A 22,763-nucleotide genomic window follows, 5' to 3' on the forward strand; every position below is an offset into this window, starting at 1 on the left:
TAGTGGGGAAAGTGGAAGAACTGGTAATGGTTAGCAGAGGAACCCTTTATTGAGGAAACGGACCACTTCCACGTGTCTGTATTTCAACCTAACCACCCAAGTCAACTGAAATGGATATTCAAATTTATCCAAATCTTTAATACGATCAAAAGATCATCTTATTGGAAGACTAACTGACTGCGGAAAGAGAAAATCCAGACAAAAAAAACAAAACGCTAGAACATAATAAAAATGAAATAACAGCTATATCAAAATATATAAAAAGTATCTGGTGGCTGAACATAAAACACATTTTCTGAAGGATGGAACATAATAGAGGAATGGACCACAAAGCAGCGGGCAAAATGATGAAGCCTAACGAAGACTGCAGTATTTATATTCAACACAAGGTGGTGATGTCACTTGGTACATACAGGAAGTGATGTAAGCTGCAGACAGGAAGTGAATCTAGTATTTTTTTGGAGTATAACCAGGAAGTTCTTGGTAAAAGAGTGGGAGGGAAGTTGAGAGGAGCCATTGCTGGAACTGGCAGCAGAGGAGGTAATAAGATCTTATTGTATATTTACACCCAGTAACCCCCCCCCCCCGTCATGTCCGTCCTCTTCCTCCATAGTCACAGTGATGTCTCCTATGGTTTATAGACCTGATATATCCTAAATATGGAACCATTTATCCAACTGTCCATCCAGAGCCTCTGGTTTATAGACCGGATACATCCAAAATATAGAACCATTTATCCAACTGTCCATCCAGAGCCTCTGGTTTATAGACCAGATACATCCTAAATATAGAACCATTTATCCAACTGTCCATCCAGAGCCTCTGGTTTATAGACCGGATACATCCTAAATATAAAGACATTTATCCAACTGTCCATCCAGAGCCTCTGGTTTATAGACCGGATACATCCTAATTATATCTCCTGATTTTTCTGGGTTGTCAGGATGTCACTGTCTATTTCTCCATGGAGGAGTGGGAGTATTTAGAAGGACACAAGGATCTCTACAAGGACGTCATGATGGACAATCAGCCGCCCCTCACATCACCGGGTAAGAGGAGACTTTATTGTAAAGGAGAGAGCAGTACGGAGGCTCCACCTAGATCCCCCATCATCTGATAAACACATAGAAACAATGTATTCAGTCAGTGTGTGTGTTTCCTACAGATGGATCCAGTAATAGGAACCCACCAGCGAGATGTCCCCGTCCTCTGTATTCCCGGGATTCCACACAGGAAGGTCACACCATCCCCCACCATCATCAGGTAGGTGGGACTGAGCATGTAGACCTAAAAACATATTTGAGGTATGGGGTAACATTCCTATATGTCATCTCTTGCTCCTTTTTACAAATGTATTCTTTCTTCGTTGGGGTTTAGGGTAAAAACGTAAAAGGCATTAAAGTTGAGGTTAAAGAGGAAGAAGAGGAGATGTTGGTGAGTGGAGATCAGCAGTCTATAGAGGAGGATTGTCCTCTGTATTCCCAGAATTCTACATCGGAAGATCACCACTATACAGAGAATGATCAGGTAGATGCGACCTTCTTTTTGTCATCTTTTATTATTGGCAGCAGTATTTCCAGGTGTTATATTTTGTAATCTCTGGAATTTAGAATGAAGAATGGAAAGACATCAAAGTTGAGCATAAAGAAGAAGAAGAAGAGAGGTTGGTGAGTGGAGATCAGCAGTCTATGGAGGAGGGGGAGAGGATTATGAAAAGTAAACCAGAAGAATCTTCTCTACATGAGGACACAAGTAAGTCATAAACACTAAATGCAGAAAGTTCACATTCTCCTTATCTAAACATAAAGCATGTAGTTACATGGATTGAAATCTACCATATGACCACTGAGTAAAAAAAAAAAAATCCAAAGTGGCAGTTGATCCAGGGGGAGGACAGAAAAGCCACATAAAGTTCGTCCATAATTCATTAAGTTAAAAGAGTTCCTTCTTTGTTCCAAAAGGCAGATAATTCCCCAAATCAACATTCTACAATGATTCTTATAAATATTAGAAGCTCTTCCAGTCTGCTAGAACAAGTTCCTGTGGAAGACTATGAAAGGTCCATCTCCATTCCTCAATATAATGTCATGTTCCCAACAAATGAGGAGGAGATACTGTACACCATATGAAAGGTCCATCTCCATTTCTCAATATTACGTCATGTTCCCAACAAATGAGGAGGAGATACTGTACACCATATGAAAGGTCCATCTCCATTCCTCAATATAACGTCATGTTCCCAACAAATGAGGAGGAGATACTGTACACCATATGAAAGGTCCATCTCCATTCCTCAATATAACGTCATGTTCCCAACAAATGAGGAGGAGATGCTGTACACCATATGAAAGGTTCATCTCCATTCCTCAATATAACGTCATGTTCCCAACAAATGAGGAGGAGATGCTGTACACCATATGAAAGGTCCATCTCCATTTCTCAATATTACGTCATGTTCCCAACAAATGAGGAGGAGATACTGTACACCATATGAAAGGTCCATCTCCATTCCTCAATATAACGTCATGTTCCCAACAAATGAGGAGGAGATACTGTACACCATATGAAAGGTCCATCTCCATTCCTCAATATAATGTCATGTTCCCAACAAATGAGGAGGAGATACTGTACACCATATGAAACGTCCATCTCCATTCCTCAATAGAACGTCATGTTCCCAACAAATGAGGAGGAGATACTGTACACCATATGAAAGGTCCATCTCCATTCCTCAATATAACGTCATGTTCCCAACAAATGAGGAGGAGATACTGTACACCATATGAAAGGTCCATCTCCATTCCTCAATATAATGTCATGTTCCCAACAAATGAGGAGGAGATACTGTACACCATATGAAAGGTCCATCTCCATTCCTCAATATAACGTCATGTTCCCAACAAATGAGGAGGAGATACTGTACATCATATGAAAGGTCCATCTCCATTCCTCAATATAATGTCATGTTCCCGACAAATGAGGAGGAGATACTCTACACCATGTAAAGGATTTATCTACAATTCCTTATCTTTATTCAACTGATGTATCAGCGATAATGTAGGACTTGATGGCTGCATGTGACCCTGTTGTCCTTATTGTGAGGCTCTCAAACATGGGCCGCTGTAGTTGGAGTTTTTCTTTCCTAGATGATTACTCATGATGAATGGTGGGTCTCACCAGCGCTAAAACGTGGTCATATGTGGCTGTGAAAGGAATCATGTGATACAGTGGGAACTGAACCCAGTGCAGCTGGAGACCAGAACTAGAAATATGGATAACACAATGCACAAAAAAAGATACCAGCGCTCAGTGAGTTAAAATGAAAGAGTCTCTCAGTAGCAGTAATGCAATAATATACACATTTTATTCGATGACGATCATGTGGATTCTACAATCCAAGAGTTAATGCACTCTGGATAATGGGAGGGATAGGAAATATGATTAGAGAGCTTACAGTATCACTGGAGGTCCATAGAGCAGGGACGAGCTGACGGCATCCACAAATGAAAGCCTGGTAGTGGGGGTGGCGCCAGTGTCCCCACTGCACTGAGCCGGTTGAGGGGCCTGCTCACCGGCGGGCTGTAGGCAGCTGGGCGTGCTGATGATGGAGGGATAGAAGGCAGTGGTCCGCGGATGGATCGATCTTTGTACTCCACATATCAGAGCTCAGGGCCAGTCGGCGTGATAACAGGGGATGTGGTGAAGCCACCGTCTGTGGATGGATGTGACAATACTGTCTCCTGGTGGTGCCAAACAGGCGTGTGGCTACTCCCAGGTGTGGGTGGGGATGCCCTGGTCCAGTTAGGGAAGCCGGGAAGAAGGATCCTGAGCCTGGTTTGGCTGGAGTGGGACTACGATATTGCAGCAGACAGATCGGACACTTTTGACACATTTTTGGGACCATTGACGATTATACAGCGATCAGTGCTATAAAAATGCACTGATTACTGTATAAATGTCACTGACAGGGAAGGGGTTAACACTAGGGGGCAATCAAGAGTCTCCTCTCCCCTGAAAGAACCGGGATCTGTGTGTTTACACACACAGATCCTGGTTTTCGCTCTGTCACGAGCGATCGCAGGAGCCCAGCAGGCGTGATGACTGCCAGGCTCCCGCGATCGCTCGTGACAGAGCAAGAACCTAACTAGACCAGGGCATCCCCACCTACAACTGGGAGCAGCCACACACCTGTCTGGCACCACCGGGAGAGAGCATCATCGCATCCATCCACGGATTGTGGCTTCACCCCATCCCGTCGGCACGCCGGCTGGCCCTGACACGTTGAGTATGGAGATCCACCCATCTGCGGACTGCTGTCTTCTCCCTCTCCAATAGCACACCCAGCTGCCTACAGCCCCCCTCGTGAGGCTCAGCGCAGTGGGGACACTGGCGCCACCCCTACTGCGAGGCTACTTCCATCTGTGGATGCCACCAGCTCCTCCCTGCCAGGGCCGGAGTGGCCTATCTGGATACTGGAAAATTTTCCAGAAGGCCGCTTGCCCTGGGGGGCGCTTTCAGCTGCGGCAACAGCGGCGCCCAGGGCTGATCCAAGTGTGGAGTCCTCCTCACCCTCCACTTGCATAATCACTCAGAGAGTGGGTATCTCCTCTCGCTGTGTCATGGAGCTGGCCGAACATTTCCAATCCCACTGTAACAAAGCCCCGCCTCCTAGAACATGATAGACATTTAGGAGGCGGGGCTTTGTTGCATTGGACGGCCGTCGAACAGTCCAGACCCCAGCTCCATAGCACAGCGGAAGGAGATGACCGCTCTGTGTAATCAAGGCACTGGCGAGGCTGCAGATGGGCACAGTGAGGCTGCATTGTTGGCACAGCGAGGATGCATTTGATGGGCGTTGGTGAGGCTGCATTGATCTCTTGTATCATGTCCACAGTCTCTGATCATCTCCGGTACCATATCTGCAATCTATGAGCATCTCTTGTATCATGTCCACAGTCTCTGACCATCTCTTGTATCATGCCCGCAGCCTCTGACCATCTCCTGTACTACATCTGCAATCTCTGACCATCTCCTGTAGGAATGAGCTTCGTGTTCGAGTCGAACATACGTTAGACTCGAACATCGGCTGTTCGTCCGTTCGGCGAAGTCCGAACATTTTGGTCCGTTCACGCCAAATTCGTGTGGCGCTCACGGCCCACAATGCACTGCGATGGCGCAGTGCATTGCTGGCTCATGATTGGCCAAGCATGCACTGTGACCCCGCATGCTTGGCCAATCGCAGCGCCAGCAGCGAGGAGAGCCATGATTGGCCACAGGCAGGATGCCTGTGGCCAATCATAGCTCAGGCTGTGTAGTGCACGCCCCACACTATATAAGGCCGCCAACGCGGCGGCCTTGTGTAGTGTGTTGGCGTCTGAAGCAGTGGGTGTTCTGTGTACCTTCAACACAGTACACACCGATAGTTTTCGGCCGATTTTCGATCTTGCTGTTGTGTAGTGGTTGTTGTCTGCGTGCCCTGACCGCAGTATACACCGCTATATTCACCTCACCTATATAGCTAGTGATCTATCTTTTATAATAGAGCTTGCAGTCAGTAGTGTTAGGAGCTAGTGCGTGGTGTCTGCGTGCTCTGTACCCAGTACATACCGCTATATCCACCTACATAGCTCTTCTCTATTTGAGCCCACTTGCCATCTGCAGGAGTTATTGGAAGTTGTGTGTGCCTCCAGCATAGCACAGTATACATCTGTATATACCCCTTTATCTCTGGTGTTCTATAATAAAGGCATCTGCAGGAGTTAGTGGGTGTTGTGTGCCTCTAGCACAATATACACTACCCAACTGCTTTTTTACCCAACTCCATTCAGGCCATTACCATGTCTGGAAGGCCAGCAAGGAGAGGCAGACAGGCGCGAGCCGATAAAAGAGGGCAAGCAGGCTCTGTGTCTAGAGACAACAGTGCTGGTCGTGGACGCGGTGCATTGTCATCAGCACGTGGCCATGGGACACGCTTGTCCTTCTTTTCGGCAGCTGGACATGTTGAACCGCAACATGCCAATGACTTGGTAGAGTGGATGACCAAGCCCTCTTCATCCTCCTCATCCTCTCTCACCCAGTCTCAGGGTACTAGCAAAGCAGCTGCCAACGCATCGCCTTCCCTCGTCTCAATGTCATCATCAGTGACTCCTTCCCTAGACCCACCACGTCCTCCTGAGGAGTCTCCTGAACTCTTTGAGCACAGTGTTGGGTACATGCTCCAGGAGGATGCCCAGTGTTTTGTAGCCTCTGATGATGACACTCAGCTAGAGGAAGGCAGTAGCGTGAATGCAGAGAGAGGGGATGCTCAAGAAGGACAGCAATCTGGCAGTCATGTTCCACAAGCTGCAGCATACTGCCAGGTTTGCTACAGCGATGAAGAGGGAGGGGATGATGAGGGCACTGACTCCACGTGGGTGCCTGGAAGGAGAGAGGAGGAGGAGGAGGCACATGTCCAACGAGGCAGGATGCCCTCCGGGGGCCAGCTTAGGGGCAGCACACTGACTGAATCACACCGCAGAGCTCCGCCTGTGCAGGGCGCTGCCTCTGCACGTTATGCTAAAAGTTCTTTGGTGTGGGTCTTTTTTGAGACGAGTGCATCAGATCGCACCGCTGCTATTTGCAACATATGTCTCAAGCGTATCTCGCGTGGCCAAAACATCAGCCGCTTGGGCACCACATGCTTGACCAGACATATGTTGACCTGCCATGCAGCTCGTTGGCAAGCGTACCTCAAAAACCCACACCAAAGAACAAAGCGGACCTCTCCTTGCTCCTCATCAGCTGGCATCTCCAACCCCACTAGACCTTCAGTCCTCTCTGAAACCTGCTCTGAGAGGAATGAAGGTGTAGAATTAGGTGTGTCACAGCCAAGTGCTTCCGGGAACTCTGCTAGCAGTACACCCACGTCCGATTATAGCAGGCAAATGTCCCTGCCCCCGCTGCTGGACCGGCGAAAGAAGTTCACTCCCAGCCATCCACATGCCCAGCGGTTGAATGCTAGCTTGGCTAAATTGCTAGCACTTCAACTGCTGCCTTTTCAGTTGGTAGACTCGGCCCCCTTCCGTGAGTTTGTACAATGTGCGGTTCCTCAGTGGCAGGTCCCCAAACGCCACTTTTTCTCACGGAAGTCGATTCCGGCTCTCTACCGGCATGTGGAAGGCAATGTCCTTGCCTCGCTGGACAGGGCGGTCAGCGGTAAGGTGCATATTACCGCTGACTCATGGTCCAGCAGGCATGGACAGGGACGTTGCCTGTCTTTCACGGCCCATTGGGTCACTCTTCTGGCAGCTGGGAAGGATGCAGGACAAGGTGCAGTAGTGTTGGCGGTTGTTCCGCCACCACGCCTCCAAAATGCTACTATTGGTTGTGACACACCTCTCTCCTCCACCCCCTCCTCTTCTTCTTCCTCCATGGCCTCTTCCAGTGCTCTGTCCTCAGAACCAGCGGTGCTCCGTAGGCGTTCCAGGGGCTACGCAAGTACGCAGGCAAAACAATGCCATGCCGTGCTTGCGCTGGTTTGTTTGGGGGACAGGAGCCACACTGGGGCGGATGTTTTGTCAGCTCTGCAGGGGCAGGCCGAGAGGTGGTTGACGCCACGCCAGCTTAAGCCAGGAATGGTGGTTTGCGACAATGGCACCAACCTCCTCTCCGCCCTCCGACAGGGACAACTGACCCATGTGCCCTGTGTAGCTCACGTCCTTAACCTGGTGGTGCAGCGGTTCTTGGGCAGGTACCCCGGCTTACAGGATGTCCTGAAGCAGGCCAGGAAAGTCTGTGTGCATTTCTGCCTATCATTTAATGCCTGTGCTTGGCTGGCTGAGCTCCAAAAGGAGTTGAACCTGCCCAAGAACCGCCTTATATGTGACATGCCCACCAGATGGAACTCAACGTTGGCCATGCTGCAGCGGCTGCACACGCAGCAGAGGGCCATCAATGAGTACCTGTGCGACTACAGCACCAGGACAGGGTCAGGGGAGCTCGGATTTTTCTCACCACGCCAGTGGGGCATGATCAGGGATGCATGCACTGTCCTGTCACCGTTTGAGGAGGCCACAAGGATGGTGAGTAGTGACAGTGCATGCATCAGTGACACTGTACCTCTTGTCCACCTCTTGGAGCATACGCTGCGTGGAATAATTGACAGGGCACTTGAGGAAAAACAGAGGCAAGAAGAGGAGGACTTCCTTGCCTCTCAAGGCCCCCTTTATCCAGACAGTGTTCCTGCTGTGCCACCCATCACACAGGAAGAGGATGAGGAGGAGGAAGAGGAGGAGGAGGAGGATGATTGTGTCAGCATGGAGGTGGAGGCTGGCACTCAGCATCAGCAGCAACAGTCTTGGAGGGATGATTTACAGTCCCAAGAAACCCGTGGACTTGTACGTGGCTGGGAGGAGGTAGCTGCGGATCATGTTGCCCTTAGTGACCCAGAGGACTCCAGACTGAATGCCTCAGCTAACCTACGCTGCATGGCCTCCCTGATCCTGCAAAGCCTGCGGAAGGATCCTCGTATTCTTCGGATCAAGGAGAGGGACCATTACTGGCTGGCCACTCTCCTTGATCCACGGTACAAGGGTAAGGTTGCCGACCTTATCTTGCCATCGCAGAGGGAGCAGAGGATGAGACATCTCCGGGTGGCCTTGCAGAAAGGTCTGTGCAACGCGTTCCCAGAGACTGGGAGGTTACAAACTCCTGGTCCTGGACAACGTGTTGCTGAGGCATCGGTCAGAAGGAGCGGTGGAGAAGGTGGCCGTCTGACCGATGCTTTCAGACAATTTTTTAGTCCGCAGCCCCAAGGTATGATCGGTTCCAGCAACCGTCGCCAGTGTCTGATTTACATGGTGCAGGAATACCTAGGGGCAAGGTCAGACTTGGACACCTTTCCCACCGAAAATCCTCTGGCTTACTGGGTCTTGAGGATGGATCACTGGCCAGAGCTTGCACAGTATGCAATTGAGCTACTGGCCTGTCCTGCATCCAGCGTTCTTTCGGAACGCACCTTCAGTGCTGCTGGTGGCTTTGTTACCGATCACAGGGTGCGGCTGTCTACCGAATCAGTTGATCGACTGACCTTCATCAAGATGAATCAGTCTTGGATCACCCACAGCTATCAAGCACCTGAAGCTGATGTAACAGAATAATTTTTTTTGAAATATCACATCCCTTCAAGACTGCCTATGCTGATGCTGAGTGACTGTCCTGTTATGTTGATTGTCTATCCTCTTCCTCCTCCGATGATATGTTGGAAGAACATTTCTGTTTCTGGGTGATGCCATCAGCCCAATTTTTCTGCCCCTGTTTAACAGGGGCTTTAATTACAATTTTTGCTGCAATGCTTTGCAGCAGGGCTAATTCCTGCAATAAAACAAGAGTATATGGGAGAGGTTGCAGTGTCGTGGCACCAGCACCAAAGGCCCAATTTTTCTGCCCCTGTTTAACAGGGACATGTAATTACAATTCTTGATATAATATTTCACAGGAGGGCCCGTTCCTGTGCCCACCCAGAGTAACTGTGAGGACTTATAGTGTTGTGGCACCAGCACCACAACCACCAAAGGTCAATTTTTCTACCACTGTTCAACAATGGCATGTAATTGCAATTCTTGATATAATCGTTCACAGCAGGGCGCTCCAGCGCCCACCAAGAGTCACTTTGAGGGCTTACAATGTTGTGGCAAAACCAACACCTTGTTCCGCCATTTCTGCAGAGCATATAGGGCAGGCCCCTACTTTCAAACATCCAACTTACAAACATCTCCTACTTGCAAACGGAAGGAGACAACAGCAAGTGAAATGAAAAAAGATGGACGACAAAACAAATTATACAGGGGTGATAACCCTTCCCTATGTTTTCCAAAAAGCTTAAAAAATTTTTTTTTGACTGGAGCTACACTTTAAAAATGTACCAGTTGAAAATTACAAACAGATTCAACTTAACACAACAAACCTACACAGTCCCTGTCTTGTTTGCACCGCCTGTATACTGTTGTTCTGAGTATATAGGGCCCGGGGGCCACACGCATTTCCTTTTTTTAATATGGGTACTGGGTTCCCCTTAATATGCGTACAAGACCCAAAGGGGCTGGTAATGGGCAGGGAGGGCTACCCATGCCATTTTTCTCAATGATTTTCAACCATATTGCAGGAACCAGATATAACATTAAAACCGCAAGCAGTTTTAAATGATGTTATTTCCGTTAAATGTCATTTTGTGCAGGGACTGTTCTAAACACGGGAAACACGTGGCACTTCACAGGCATACTACAGACACCCCCCATGCACCATATTTAAAGGAATATTTCACTTTTTTTTCCACTTTAATTGTCCTTAAAATCAGTGCTCCCGCCAAAACGGCCGTTTTTAAAAACGGACGTTTTTTTTGCATTGACCCATGTCCCCTGGGGCAGGAGCCAGGTCCCCAACCCCTTTTTAGGACAGTATCTTGCATATTAGCCGTTAAAATTAGCACTTTTAATTTCGAACGTTCGAGTCCCATAGACTTCAATGGGGTTCTAACGTTCGTACGAATTTGGGGTCCGTTCAAAAGTTCTGGTGCGAACCGAACCGGGGGGTGTTCGGCTCATCCCTAATCTCCTGTATCATGTCTGCATTCTCTGACCATCTCCTGTACCATGTCTGCAGTCTCTGACCATCTCCTGTACTATGTCTGCAGTCTCTGACCATCTCCTGTACTATGTCTGCAGTCTCTGACCATCTCCTGTACTATGTCTGCAGTCTCTGACCATCTCCTGTACTATGTCTGCAGCCTCTGACCATCTCCTGTACTATGTCTGCAGTCTCTGACCATCTCCTGTACTATGTGTCACGTACCTGGTTGGAGAGCCCAAACGTGCAGGGAGCGGCGCCTCGTAAGCCTCCGGCTCGAGAGCCCCTGGAGGTGGAGACAGGGATTCAAGAGTCCGGAGGGCACAAGTGCCAAGCCGGGTTGCAGCAACGGAGATCACCACCAGCTGGTGCAGGAGGTCAGGCAGAGGATGAAAGGTAGCAGACAGCAGGCACAGCGGGAACAGGTAGCTGACTGGAACGGTAGGTGCAACCGGCGCTGGAAGCCGGGCAGGAACAGCAGGAGCGGCTGGCACAGGTAGTCAGGCAGGAACCACAGGAGAAGCTGGTGCTGGAGTTCAGGTGGGTAGACAGGCGTGGTCAGAGGCGAGCCGGGTCAGCAACTATCGGGCAGCAGAGGTACACAGCAGAAGGCAGAAGCGTGGTCAATCAGGCAAAGGGTCGGAGGCAGGCGGCAAACAAGCAAGGTCAAGGAACAGGCCGGGTACAGTATCAGGAACAAACAGGAACTGGTAGCAGAAGTCACAGGAACGCTGTAGACAGGACAGCACTGGAGAACAGAAGCTGATTCCTTAAATAGCTTGTTGGGCGCCAAGAACGGTCGCACGGTACGTTTGCGTGCCCCCGCGGGTAACCGTGCTCCCGTTCGTGACCCCGCGTACCCGCGTACGCCCGTTCGGTTTGTCGCGCACCCGCGTGCGCCCGCTCGTGTCAACGCGCACCCGCGTGTGCCTGTTAGGGGCTACATGCACTCGCGTGCGTTCGTTTGCGCCAACCCGCGTCCGAGGGCACCGACGATCCTCTTGTACAGGAAACCTGCGGGTAAGTCTCCTATGTACGGTCGGGATGGTGGAACGATCGTGACACTATGTCTGCAGTCTCTGACCATCTCCTGTACTATGTCTGCAGTCTCTGACCATCTCCTTTAGTATGTTTGCAGTCTCTGAGGGAGTCTGGAGAGGAGTCAAAAGTGGGAGTGCCACAGGGATGGGGGTCTGTCATGAGGGCCATGTACCTGGGGTGAGACCGAAGTAGTGGGGAGGCCTCCCTTGCACGAGTGCCAGGGGTGCGGAGCACCGTGCAAACCTTAGTTCAAGATTCGAACTGAGGTCAAGTCCAGTTTGGCAACGAAGTATAAAAGGGTTAATCAGAAGAATGGCCAAGATCCAAGCCAGGGTTGGTTCCAATCTGGCAAGTACAAAAGGGGAAAAGAAGTAGAATGGTCAAGGTACAAATCCGAGGTCAATGGCAAGCAGCAATCAGGAGTAGGGATGGTCCGAACACCAGGCAAAAAATGTGTTCAAACACAGTTAAAGTCTATGGGACACGAATATGAAAAATCAAAAGTGCTCATTTTAAAGGTTTATATGTATAGAATTGTTTTAAAAAGTGTTTGGGGACCCGGGTCCTGCCCCAGGGGACATGTATCAATGCAATTTTTTTTTAAAAACGTCTGTTTTTTCAGGAGCAGCTTAAAATGAAACAATGTGTAATATTCCTTTAAATTTCGTACCGGGGGGGAGGGGGCGTCTATAGTATGCCTGTAAAGTGGCGCATGTTTCCCGTGTTTAGAACAGCCTGACAGCAAAATGACATTTCTAAAGGAAAAAAAGTCATTTAAAAGTACTGTATGTACTGTCGGTCCGTCAATATACATAAAAGTTCATTGGTAAAAACGGCATTGGGATTCCCCCACAGGGGAACCCCAAACCAAAATTTAAAAAAAATGCATGGAGGTCCCCCCAAATTCCATGCCAGTTCCTTCAGGTCTGGTAAGGATTTTAAAAATCCATACCAGGCCCTTATCCGATCACGCAACCTGGCAGGCCACAGGAAAAGAGGGGGGGGGGGGGCGCGAAAGAGCGCCCCCCTCTCCTGAACCTTACCAGGCCACATGCCCTCAACATTGGGAGGGTGCTTTGGAGTACATTGGGCGGGTGCTTTTGAATTTGCTGCGAACACCCAAAATGTTTCGCTATTCGGCGAACAGCAATGTTCTGATGACCTGAACATAAAGCCCATCCCTAATCAAGAGTAGTCAAATAGGTTTCCAGGTCAGAACAAGTTCAGACAAATCACACACTAGCACAGGAACAAGGGGGGACTGAAGATAATCCAGCCATTTGGCAGTGGCTGGGCTGGGCTTATATATGGAAGTTTGAGGTCACTTCCTGTGCGCCTCCTGGGCCTTTTCCATCAAGTTGAGTTCACTTCCTGTGCATATCCTGAGCCTTTTCCCGCCCTTTTCCACCAGGTTGAGGTCACTTCCTGTGCGCCTCCTGGGCCTTTTCCCGCCATTTTCCATCAGGTTGGGGTCACTTCCTGTGCGCCTCCTGGGCCTTTTCCCACCCTTTTCCATCAGGTTGAGGTCACTTCCTGTGCGCCTCTTGGACCTTTTCCTGCTGTTTTCCATCAGGTTGAGGTCGCTTCCTGTGCACCTCCTGGGCATTTTCTTGCCCTTTTCCCATCAGGTTGAGGTCGCTTCCTGTGCACCTCCTGGGCATTTTCTTGCCCTTTTCCCATCAGGTTGAGGTCACTTCCTGTGCACCTCCTGGGCATTTTCTTGCCCCTTTCCCATCAGTTTGAGGTCACTTCCTGTGCACCTCCTGGGCATTTTCTCGCCCCTTTCCCATCAGTTTGAGGTCACATCCTGTGAGCCTCCTGGGCCTTTCCCATCAGGATGAGGTCACATCCTGTGCTCCTCCTGGGCCTTTTCCACCAGGTTGAGGTCACTTCCTGTGCTCCTCCTGGACATTTTCCTGCCTTTTTCCACCAGGTCTTCTGCGCAGTTGCGGGTTGGCGCACTGAGGCATCTTTGGCGCATGCTCAGTAGGCACGGATTTGCTCTCGCGGCAACGCGCCATTGGCACATGCGTAGTAAACCCTGGACTCTTACAGGGTCATGGGAGAAGTGAGACGTGTGTGGACTGTGATGAGGAGACTATAGCATAAAACCAGAGCCACCAAGCTGGAGCCGACTGACTGATCCCTGCTCGGTGCACCTGAGAGGAGGTCAGTGACAGCGCCGCCAGGCCAGTCTGAGACATATAAAGCCCTATTTGCTCTATTATCTATATACTGTATATAATACGCTCTTCAAATGTGCTTAAAAAATATTGGTTTTCCCATTTTATGAACAAGAAAAGAATGAGGTTCTGCTGTTGGGTCGGTATAATAATGCTATGGGGCTGGTGGGACATTTTTTCCAGGGTTGGTTTTTATCCCCAGTCCTGAGTCCTCCCATTATCCTAAGTGCGTTAACTTTTGGATTGTAGAATCCACATGATCGTCATCGAATAACCTCTGCATATTATTGCATTACTGCTACTGAGAGACTTTCTTTCATTTTGACCCACTGAGCGCTGGTATCTTCTGTTGTGCATTGTGTTAGATGGTTACTCCGTCAATCGAACTGACATTTTATTGGTTAAATGGTTTAATTTTAATTTTCTTTTCACCCTTGTAGTCAGTTTTCTCTCTCTCACCATCATGCCCATTGTATACATATGACTTCTGAATACAAGATGTATGAGAACAGATATGATTTATATTAAATATTGCTTTCCAGCAGATGGACGGTGTTCCTGGAATATAAATACATCGGAGGGACATCTTATTATATCTCCAGATTGTAAGGCAGAAGATACTGACATTCCACAATATTCTCCGAAAGTGACCTCTGATTGGTTGACAAGATCCACAGATCCTTCTAATCCTGAGGAACCTTCTGATAAATCCCATACTATGACTTCAGATGTTCATCTAAGTTCTCCCAGATCAACAGATCCATCCAATCCCCAGATATCTTCTTCAAGCCATAAGAGGGTTCACACAGGAGAACGTTCATTCGCATGTTCAGAGTGCGGGAAATGTTTCACTGCAAACAAAAACCTTCTTACGCACCAGAGAATTCACACTGGTGAGCGTCCCTATCCATGTTCAGAGTGTGGGAAATGTTTTACTCAGAAACAACAGCTTATTGTACACCAGAGAATTCACACAGGTGAGCGTCCCTATCCATGTTCAGAGTGCGAGAAAAGTTTCATTCGGAAATCAGTCCTGGTTTCCCATCAAAGAATTCACACGGGTGAGCGTCCTTTCTCTTGTTCAGAGTGCGGGAAAGGTTTCCTTAAAAAAGCAACCCTTATTATACACCAGAGAAATCACACAGGTGAGCGTCCTTTCTCTTGTTCAGAGTGCGGAAAATGTTTCATTGAAAAAAAACACCTTCTTAGACATCAGTTAATTCACACGGGTGAGCGTCCTTTTTCATGTTCACAGTGTGGGAAAAGTTTTACTCGTAAAGGAGAACTTGTTGTACACCTGAAAATTCACACGGGTGAGCGTCCTTTCCCTTGTTTAGAGTGCGGGAAATGTTTCCTTAAAAAAGGAAATCTTGCTGAACACCAGAAAATTCACAGCAGTGAGCGTCCTTTCCCTTGTTTGGAGTGTGGGAAAGGTTTCTTTAAAAAAGAAAGACTTATTGTACACCAGAGAAATCATACTGGCGAGCGCCCTTATCCATGTTCAGAGTGTGGGAAATCTTTCGCTCAGGAAGGAGCACTTGTTACACATCAGAAAATTCACACAGGTGAGCGTCCCTATCCATGTTCAGAGTGCGGGAAATCCTACATTCATAAAAGAGATCTTGTAAAACACCAGAAAATTCACACGGGTGAGCGTCCTAATTCATGTTCACAGTGCGGGAAATGTTTCAATGCGAAAGAACACCTTGTGCAACACCAGAGACTTCACACAGGTCCGGATCTTTCGCTCAGGAAGGAGCAATTGTTGAACATCGGAGAAGTCACACAGATGAACGCCCTTATGCATGTCCAGAGGGCGGGAAATCTTTCTCTTATACAGGAGGCCTTGTTAAACACAGGAGAATTCACACTGGTGAGCGTCCCTATTCATGTTCAGAGTGCGGGAAATGTTTCAGTGTGAAAGGACACCTTGTGCAACACCGGAGAATTCACACGGGCGAGCGTCCTTCATATTCAGAGTGTGGAACATTTTTCAATCATAAAGGAAACCTTCTGAAACACCAGAGAAGACACTCCGCAGAGCGGCCTCGTTGCATTCAGAGTGCGGGAAATGGTTTGCAGGTAAAAAAAATCTGAGACATCAGAGAGAACCCACCTGCTGATTCTTATGACAAATGGACGATGACTTTTCCAGGTGGAACTGTTGAGTCCATAAAACGTCTGGAGGACAAGAAATTGTTCTTCAAAGGGGCACATCCCGGGAAAAGTGAGATTTAATTTCTAGGTGGAGTTTGATGGAGCGAGTCTTCCCTTGTCTTCTTCTATTTCTTGGAGACTCTGATGATGGGACATCCCAAGAGGACAAATGTTCCCCTATGAGCCTCAGATTCTCCTAGGGAGGGGGTCAGATAGTCCCAAGTGGTGTACAAAGCACATCACAGTACATTGGGGGTATTGTAAGAATGTTTTAGTTTTTAGGGGTGCGGTGCGATCGGTATAAACCCATAAGGAATAAATGATAGGAACACGGATCTCATATGAAATAGTACTGAGCTAGTCCAATATTTACACCGACAGCACCATGAAAATTGCCCATTGGTGGTCAGTTGGAGAAAAGCTCACATACACTATATCAGGCCTGCCTTCACTTCCTGTCTTCTATAGAAGACTTCCTGTCTTGGTATAAGTTAGATCACCACCTTGTGGAGCTCATAAGAACTGCAGCCCCGAGAAACGTCTCAGACTGAGAACACGGCTTTGTCCTCTCATCTCCACCCCCACCAAGGGGGGATAGAAATATACACTATATTGCCAAAAGTATTGGGACGCCTGCCTTTACACGCACATGAACTTCAATGGCATCCCGGTCTTAGTCTGTAGGGTTCAATATTGAGTTGGCCCACCCATTACAGCTATAACAGCTTCAACTCTTCTGGGAAGGCCGTCCACAAGGTATAGGAGTGTGTCTATGGGAATGTTTGACCATTCTTCCAGAAGAGCATTTGTGAGGTCAGGCATGTTGGGCGAGAAGGCCTGGCTCGCAGTCTCCACTCTAATTCATCCCAAACGTGTTCTATCGGGTTGAGGTCATTCAAGTTCCTCCACCCCAAACTCGCTCATCCATATCTTTATGGACCTTGCTTTGTGCACTGGCGCAGTCACATTCCCTTCACTGGAACTAAGGGGCCAAACTCGCCCAACCAAAGGATTGTCAGCATACCAAGACATTTGTACAATTTCATGCTCCCATCTTTGTGGGAACAGTTTGGGGATGGCCACTTCGTGTTCCAACATGACTGCGCACCAGTGCCCAAAGCAAGGTCCATAAAGATGAGCGAGACTGGACTTCGATGGGAAGGCCTGGCTCACAGTCTCCTCTCTAATTCATCCCATAGGTGTTCTGTTGGGTTGAGGTCAGGACTCTGTGTAGGCCAGTCAAGTTCCTACACCCCAAACTCGCTCATCCATGTTTTTATGGACCTTGCTTTGTGGTGCGCAGTCATGTTGGAACAGAAAGGGGACATCCCCAAACTGTTCCCACAAAGTTGTTAGCATGAAATTGTCCAGAATGTCTTGGTATTCTGACGACTTAAGAGTTCCCTTCACTGGAACTAAGGGGCCAAACCCAACCCCTGAAAAACAACCCCCACACCATAATCCCCCCTCCACCAAATGATTTGGACCAGTGCACAAAGCAAGGTCCATAAACACATGGATTAAAGTGGAACACTCTCTCAATCAACATTGATTATTTTTAATACTCATGCTGCTGGCATTAGTAAATAGGAAAGTATATAACCTTAACCACTTCCTTCCCATGGTACATACATGGGCGTCCTCTGGTTTGAGTGGTTATACCGGGATGTTGGGTGAACCTACAGGCATCGTCCCGGTATCATTCTTTTTTAGGCAGCGATTCTCTTTATTGCAGAAGTGATCTGAGTGGCCGATTAGCCACTCCATTGCTTCTGCGGGTGGTGGAAAGGGGTTCCACCCCCCCTTTCTACCACCCCATTTTGGAGGCTGGGAATGGTGCGACCGGCAGCGATGGCTGCCCTGTAGAGCGAGATAGAGAGGAACTGACGTCGTTCCCCTCTCTCTGTAACCCTGGAAACCAGAAGGGATGAATAGATTCATCACTTCCCGTTCTGCCCCTTTTGCTTACCTGGCCACCAGCGGCCAGGAAAGTAGCCAATCAGACCGATCTCTGATTGGCTGCATGGAGGACCAGAGGAGAGATCTGGGGTCTAATAGACCCTAAATCTCTCCATAAAGAGGACCTGTCATGGCCCTTGCTGCCACAAGGGATGTTGTTCTTCCCTTGTGATAGCGATAAAGTTAGTGCAAAAATAAAAAGTATAAAAAATATAAATAATTAATAAAAACTACATTTAAAGTGCCCCCGCTCCTGCCGTGCTTACGTGCAAATGCGAACACATACGTTACTCCCGAATGCATGTAAACGGTGATCGCACCACACTTGAGGTATTGTCACGAACGTCAGAGCGAGAGCAATAATTCTGGCACCAGACCTCCTGTGCCACTCTAAAAAGTTTCAAGCGTCGCCTATGGAGAATTTTAAGCATCGTAGTTTGCCGCCATTCCCCGGGCTGACGCTCCGTCCCAATTGACGTGGATGGAACCTGCCTGCATGGGGATCCACGGAACACCTGTGCACCCCCATGCGGGCAAATGGCTTATGCTTGAGTACACCCATGTTCATCAATCTTAAAGGGGTTGTAAAGGTTAATTTTTTTATTTTCTAAATAGGTTCTTTTAAGCTAGTGCATTGTTGGTTCACTTACCTTTTCCTTCGATTTCCCTTCTAAATGTTTTTTTTTCTTTGTTTTCTTTGTCTGAATTTCTCACTTCCGGTTCCTCCTCAATAAGCTGTTCCGGCTGACTAAACACCGCTCGGATGATGGTGTGAAGTTTACTGAGGAGAAACAGGAAATGAGAAATTCAGACAAAGAAAAAAAAACATTTAGAAGGGAAATGGAAGGAAAAGGTAAGTGAACCAACAATGCACTAGCTTAAAGGAACCTATTTAGAAAATAAAAAACAAACCTTTACAACCCCTTTAAGTCTGTTTTCCATTCTTTAGATTTTTTAAATAATTCTAAATATTAAAATATACAAATAATAAATGTATACATAATATTAAAAATCAAACTGTTGTTTTTCATTATATTTGTTTCATTCTTTAGCTCAAATATAATCTGTCTGATAACAGGGAAATTGGTCCATTGTGTATTGATAATGATATAAATTTTATACAAAAAAGAAATACTGGACGTAAAATGGAGGTCCAGATTTCCTCCATAGTTGCAGGTTCACATACATGTTACATCTCTCAAATCATTCTGTACACTTTTTTTTTTTTTTTGTATTGTAGGTTGTTTGTAGACACGTGCACACTTAAATATTTTGATTCGGAATTTTGTTTTCGTCTGAAAAATACATTTATTTAGTTACTCCCGAAATTAGTTTTTATTTATTTTGTTTAGTTAAAAAATGCATTAGTCTGAAAAGCCGAAATAATTAAGGTCGAAGCTGTCATTGAAGGCTTATGGTGTCTGTCGAATGTTCTAAGAAGATTCGATGGAGCAGCTAAACTATACGACGTCGTGATCGTAATTTTCCGGTCGAATGTTCCACCTACAAGCTATAGTAGAATTCTAATGTATGACACTAGTAATAATTCTATTTATTAATGTTACTAGTCAACCAACATTAGAATTTTTCTATAGCCTATGGGCGGAGCATTTGACCATAAATGTCCGCGCTTGGCGACTGCTTCTTCGAATCTTCATGTCGAATCTTTTCTCTCTATGTCGAATCTTTTCTCTCCTATGTCGAATAATCTTGGACTAATAGAGTTAGGTTAGGCACAATCGACCTTTTTTGCTATTGCCTCTATAATGTCGAATCTTTTCTCTCTATGTCAAATCTTTTCTCTCTATGTCGAATAATCTTGTGCTAATAGAGTTAGGTTAGGCACATTCGACCTTTTTTGCTATTGTCTCTATAATGTCGAATCTTTTCTCTCTGTCGAATCTTTTCTCTGTTGAATCTTTTCTCTCTATGTCAAATAATCTTGGACTAATAGAGTTAGGTTAGGCACATTCGACCTTTTTTGCTATTGTCTCTATAATGTTGAATCTTTTCTCTCTATGTCGAATCTTTTCTCTCTATGTCTAATCTTGGACTAATAGAGTTAGGTTAGGCACATTCAACCTTTTTTTGCTATTGTCTCTATAATGTTGAATCTTTTCTCTCTATGTTGAATCTTTTCTCTCTGTCAAATCTTTTCTCTCTATGTCTAATCTTGGACTAATAGAGTTAGGTTAGGCACATTCAACCTTTTTTTGCTATTGTCTCTATAATGTTGAATCTTTTCTCTCTATGTTGAAGCTTTTCTCTCTCTGTCAAATCTTTTCTCTCTATGTCGAATAATCTTGTGCTAATAGAGTTAGGTTAGGCACATTCAACCTTTTTTTGCTATTGTCTCTATAATGTTGAATCTTTTCTCTCGATGTTGAAGCTTTTCTCTCTCTGTCGAATCTTTTCTCTCTATGTCGAATAATCTTGTGCTAATAGAGTTAGGTTAGGCACATTCTAACTTTTTTTGCTATTGTCTCTATAATGTCGAATCTTTTCTCTGTCGAATCTTTTCTGTCTATGTCAAATAATCTTGGACTAATAGAGTTAGGTTAGGCACATTCAACCTTTTTTGCTATTGTCTATATAATGTTGAATCTTTACTCTCTATGTCGAAGCTTTTCTCTCTATGTCGAATAATCTTGGACTAATAGAGTTAGGTTAGGCACATTCTAACTTTTTTGCTATTGTCTCTATAATGTCGAATCTTTCGTCTCTATAATGTCGAATCTTTTCTCTATGTCGAATCTTTTCTCTCTGTCGAATCTTTTCTCCCTATGTCGAATAATCTTGGACTAATAGAGCTAAGGTTGCTGCAACTTTTTATATTTGACTCTTAGTGCAATAAATTCATTATGTTGCTTATCTAAAGAATAAATACGTTTTCATGCGATTTCCAGCGTGCGTTGCTTTTTGTTTTCTGTATCCTGATATCCATTTTTCCAGTGGTTGGTAGCTGCACTGGAACTTAGTTTACTATATATTTTTCAGGTGGTACATGCCAATGCACATGACTAAGAGATTGTAGCGCTAATAGGAACTGTATATATGTTTGCTGGTTGTCACCCTTTCCCTGTACCCACGAAGAGTGGAAAAGAGAGATTAATAACACGTTAATGAAGGAAAAGTCAACATATGTAAGGAGGGCATGTATGTATAAATTCGATAAGATATGGAAATGATGGTATGTCATAAATGGATAGGGAAGAAGGAAAAGAAAATAGTCTCTAGGAATATTTGAGTAGATAATTATAAAATAACTTGTATTTTAAAATGTCTGCGTTTTTTGTTTTTTTTTTGGGGGGGGGGGGGAATAGGGATGTAAGATGGTAAAATATTGTATTGTTGTTCTGAATGATTTAAATAAAAATGTTTTTTCTTAAATAATGAATAAAAAGGATTTGATACAAAAAAAAAGCAAATGTAGAGGATTGCAAAAAAAAAAGAAGGTTCAGCAGTGGATAAATGTAGGTTCCAGTGCTGTAGATAAGTGGCACCACTACTGCAAATGCCCAGTAGGCGTTGTCAGGGCCGCTGATAAGGGGGTAGCACCAGTCCTCCTGTGCGGAGGCCCATGCCATCAGGGGAATGAGATATGGGCAGTAGAGGGGGTGATTGGTAAATCAGGAGGGGTGGTTAGAGGAACTGACCCCCTAGGTCAGTGATCATCAACCCCCGTCCTCAGGGCCCACTAACAGGCCAGGTTTTTAAGTATTACCTTGGGGGAGATGCAGACTAGAATAGTGCAATCGCTGAGCAGCAAATTATATCACCTGTGATGTATTTTAGTTATCTTGCAAACCTGGCCTGTTAGTGGGCCCTGAGGACAGGAGTTGATGACCACTGCCGTAGGTGCCTCTCCCTGCAGCAGCTAAAAGCTGGCTTCTCCTTCTCTCCCTCCCATCGGCTTTTAGCTGCTGCAGGGGGAGACACATGGGATCGGTTCCAGTAATTGCCCACCGATCCTCTTCCCTGTCCAGGATTCGATTCCCCCTGCTGCCCACTAATAATGATTTTAGTGTTTTTGTTTTTTTTAAATGAAAATATCATTTGTACGGGTCCCTGTGTTTTCTAACAGCAGGGAGGAAGCCCACATGTGTAGCAATGTAGTTGTTATTGAGCGGAGATATTTTTTCAATTTTTGGGGACCTGAGAATGGAAATAAGTAGAGACTGAACAGCCATCCCTTTGGGTAGTGCCATACCCTGTTTCCCCGAAAATAAGACCTAGCGTGATTGTCGGTGATGGCTGCAATATAAGCCCTACCCCCCCAAATAAGCCCTAGTTAAAGTCCTTGTAGGTTTTATTTTCAGGGTAGGGCTTATTTTAGGGGAAACTGGGTAGGGCTTATATTGCAGACATCACGCTAGGTCATATTTTTGGGGAAACAGGGTAGCTCGAGGTACACACAGTACCTCAGTTTATGTTGCCATTAAAGAGTGGGTAATCTTTGATGAAGGAATTTTGCAACCGCCATTATATTCAGTGTTATATTACTGAACCATGTAAGAAGTGCAAAAATGACAACTTCAGTAAAAGAGTTCTGTTCATTGAACAATGTCTGATCAGGTCACTTTACTAAGGAATCAGGTGAATTCTAGCGAGGAATGAAGTGTATAATTCTGCTGATAGTCAAGAAAGTAAAGTAGTGGAACTTCTGCAAAACAGGAGGAGCATCTAGTTCAGGAGACTTAGGAGTAGATTTAGTAAAACTAGTACACTCAGAATAGGGTTGCCACCTGTCCAGGGTTCACCCGGACAGTTCGGGTTTTGAATCATGTGTCCAGGTCTCAGTCCACCCGAAACCCGGACGCA

The 22,763-nt window shown here is 46.4% G+C and overlaps 2 protein-coding genes across 9 annotated transcripts in view; both read left to right on the top strand.

The window, feature by feature from the left end:
- LOC143955556 (uncharacterized) overlaps positions 1 to 22,763 on the top strand; it is a 161,137-nt gene that overhangs the window by 73,222 nt on the left and 65,152 nt on the right. The gene's annotated exons all lie outside the window — the stretch shown is intronic.
- Positions 576 to 15,894, top strand: LOC143955683 (uncharacterized). Its single transcript, XM_077465793.1, has 5 exons — positions 576 to 1,049; positions 1,166 to 1,263; positions 1,378 to 1,527; positions 1,611 to 1,752; positions 14,369 to 15,894. Exons 1-5 carry the CDS (start codon positions 965 to 967, stop codon positions 15,745 to 15,747), a joined length of 1,854 nt encoding a protein of 617 aa, XP_077321919.1. The 5' UTR covers positions 576 to 964; the 3' UTR covers positions 15,748 to 15,894.

Source organism: Lithobates pipiens, unplaced genomic scaffold (genome assembly GCF_037356315.1).
Source record: "Lithobates pipiens isolate NorthernLeopardFrog02 unplaced genomic scaffold, aLitPip1_a1.2 Scaffold_35, whole genome shotgun sequence".
Classification (NCBI taxonomy): Eukaryota; Metazoa; Chordata; class Amphibia; order Anura; family Ranidae; genus Lithobates; species Lithobates pipiens.

Bases quoted from the DNA above. Each gene is read 5' to 3' on its own strand.
- LOC143955683 (XM_077465793.1), top strand. From the start codon at position 965: ATGGAGGAGTGGGAGTATTTAGAAGGACACAAGGATCTCTACAAGGAC. The intron at 1,050-1,165 runs GTAAGAGGAGAC...TGTTTCCTACAG, and splicing joins GCCGCCCCTCACATCACCGG to ATGGATCCAGTAATAGGAAC. The intron at 1,753-14,368 runs GTAAGTCATAAA...ATTGCTTTCCAG, and splicing joins TTCTCTACATGAGGACACAA to CAGATGGACGGTGTTCCTGG.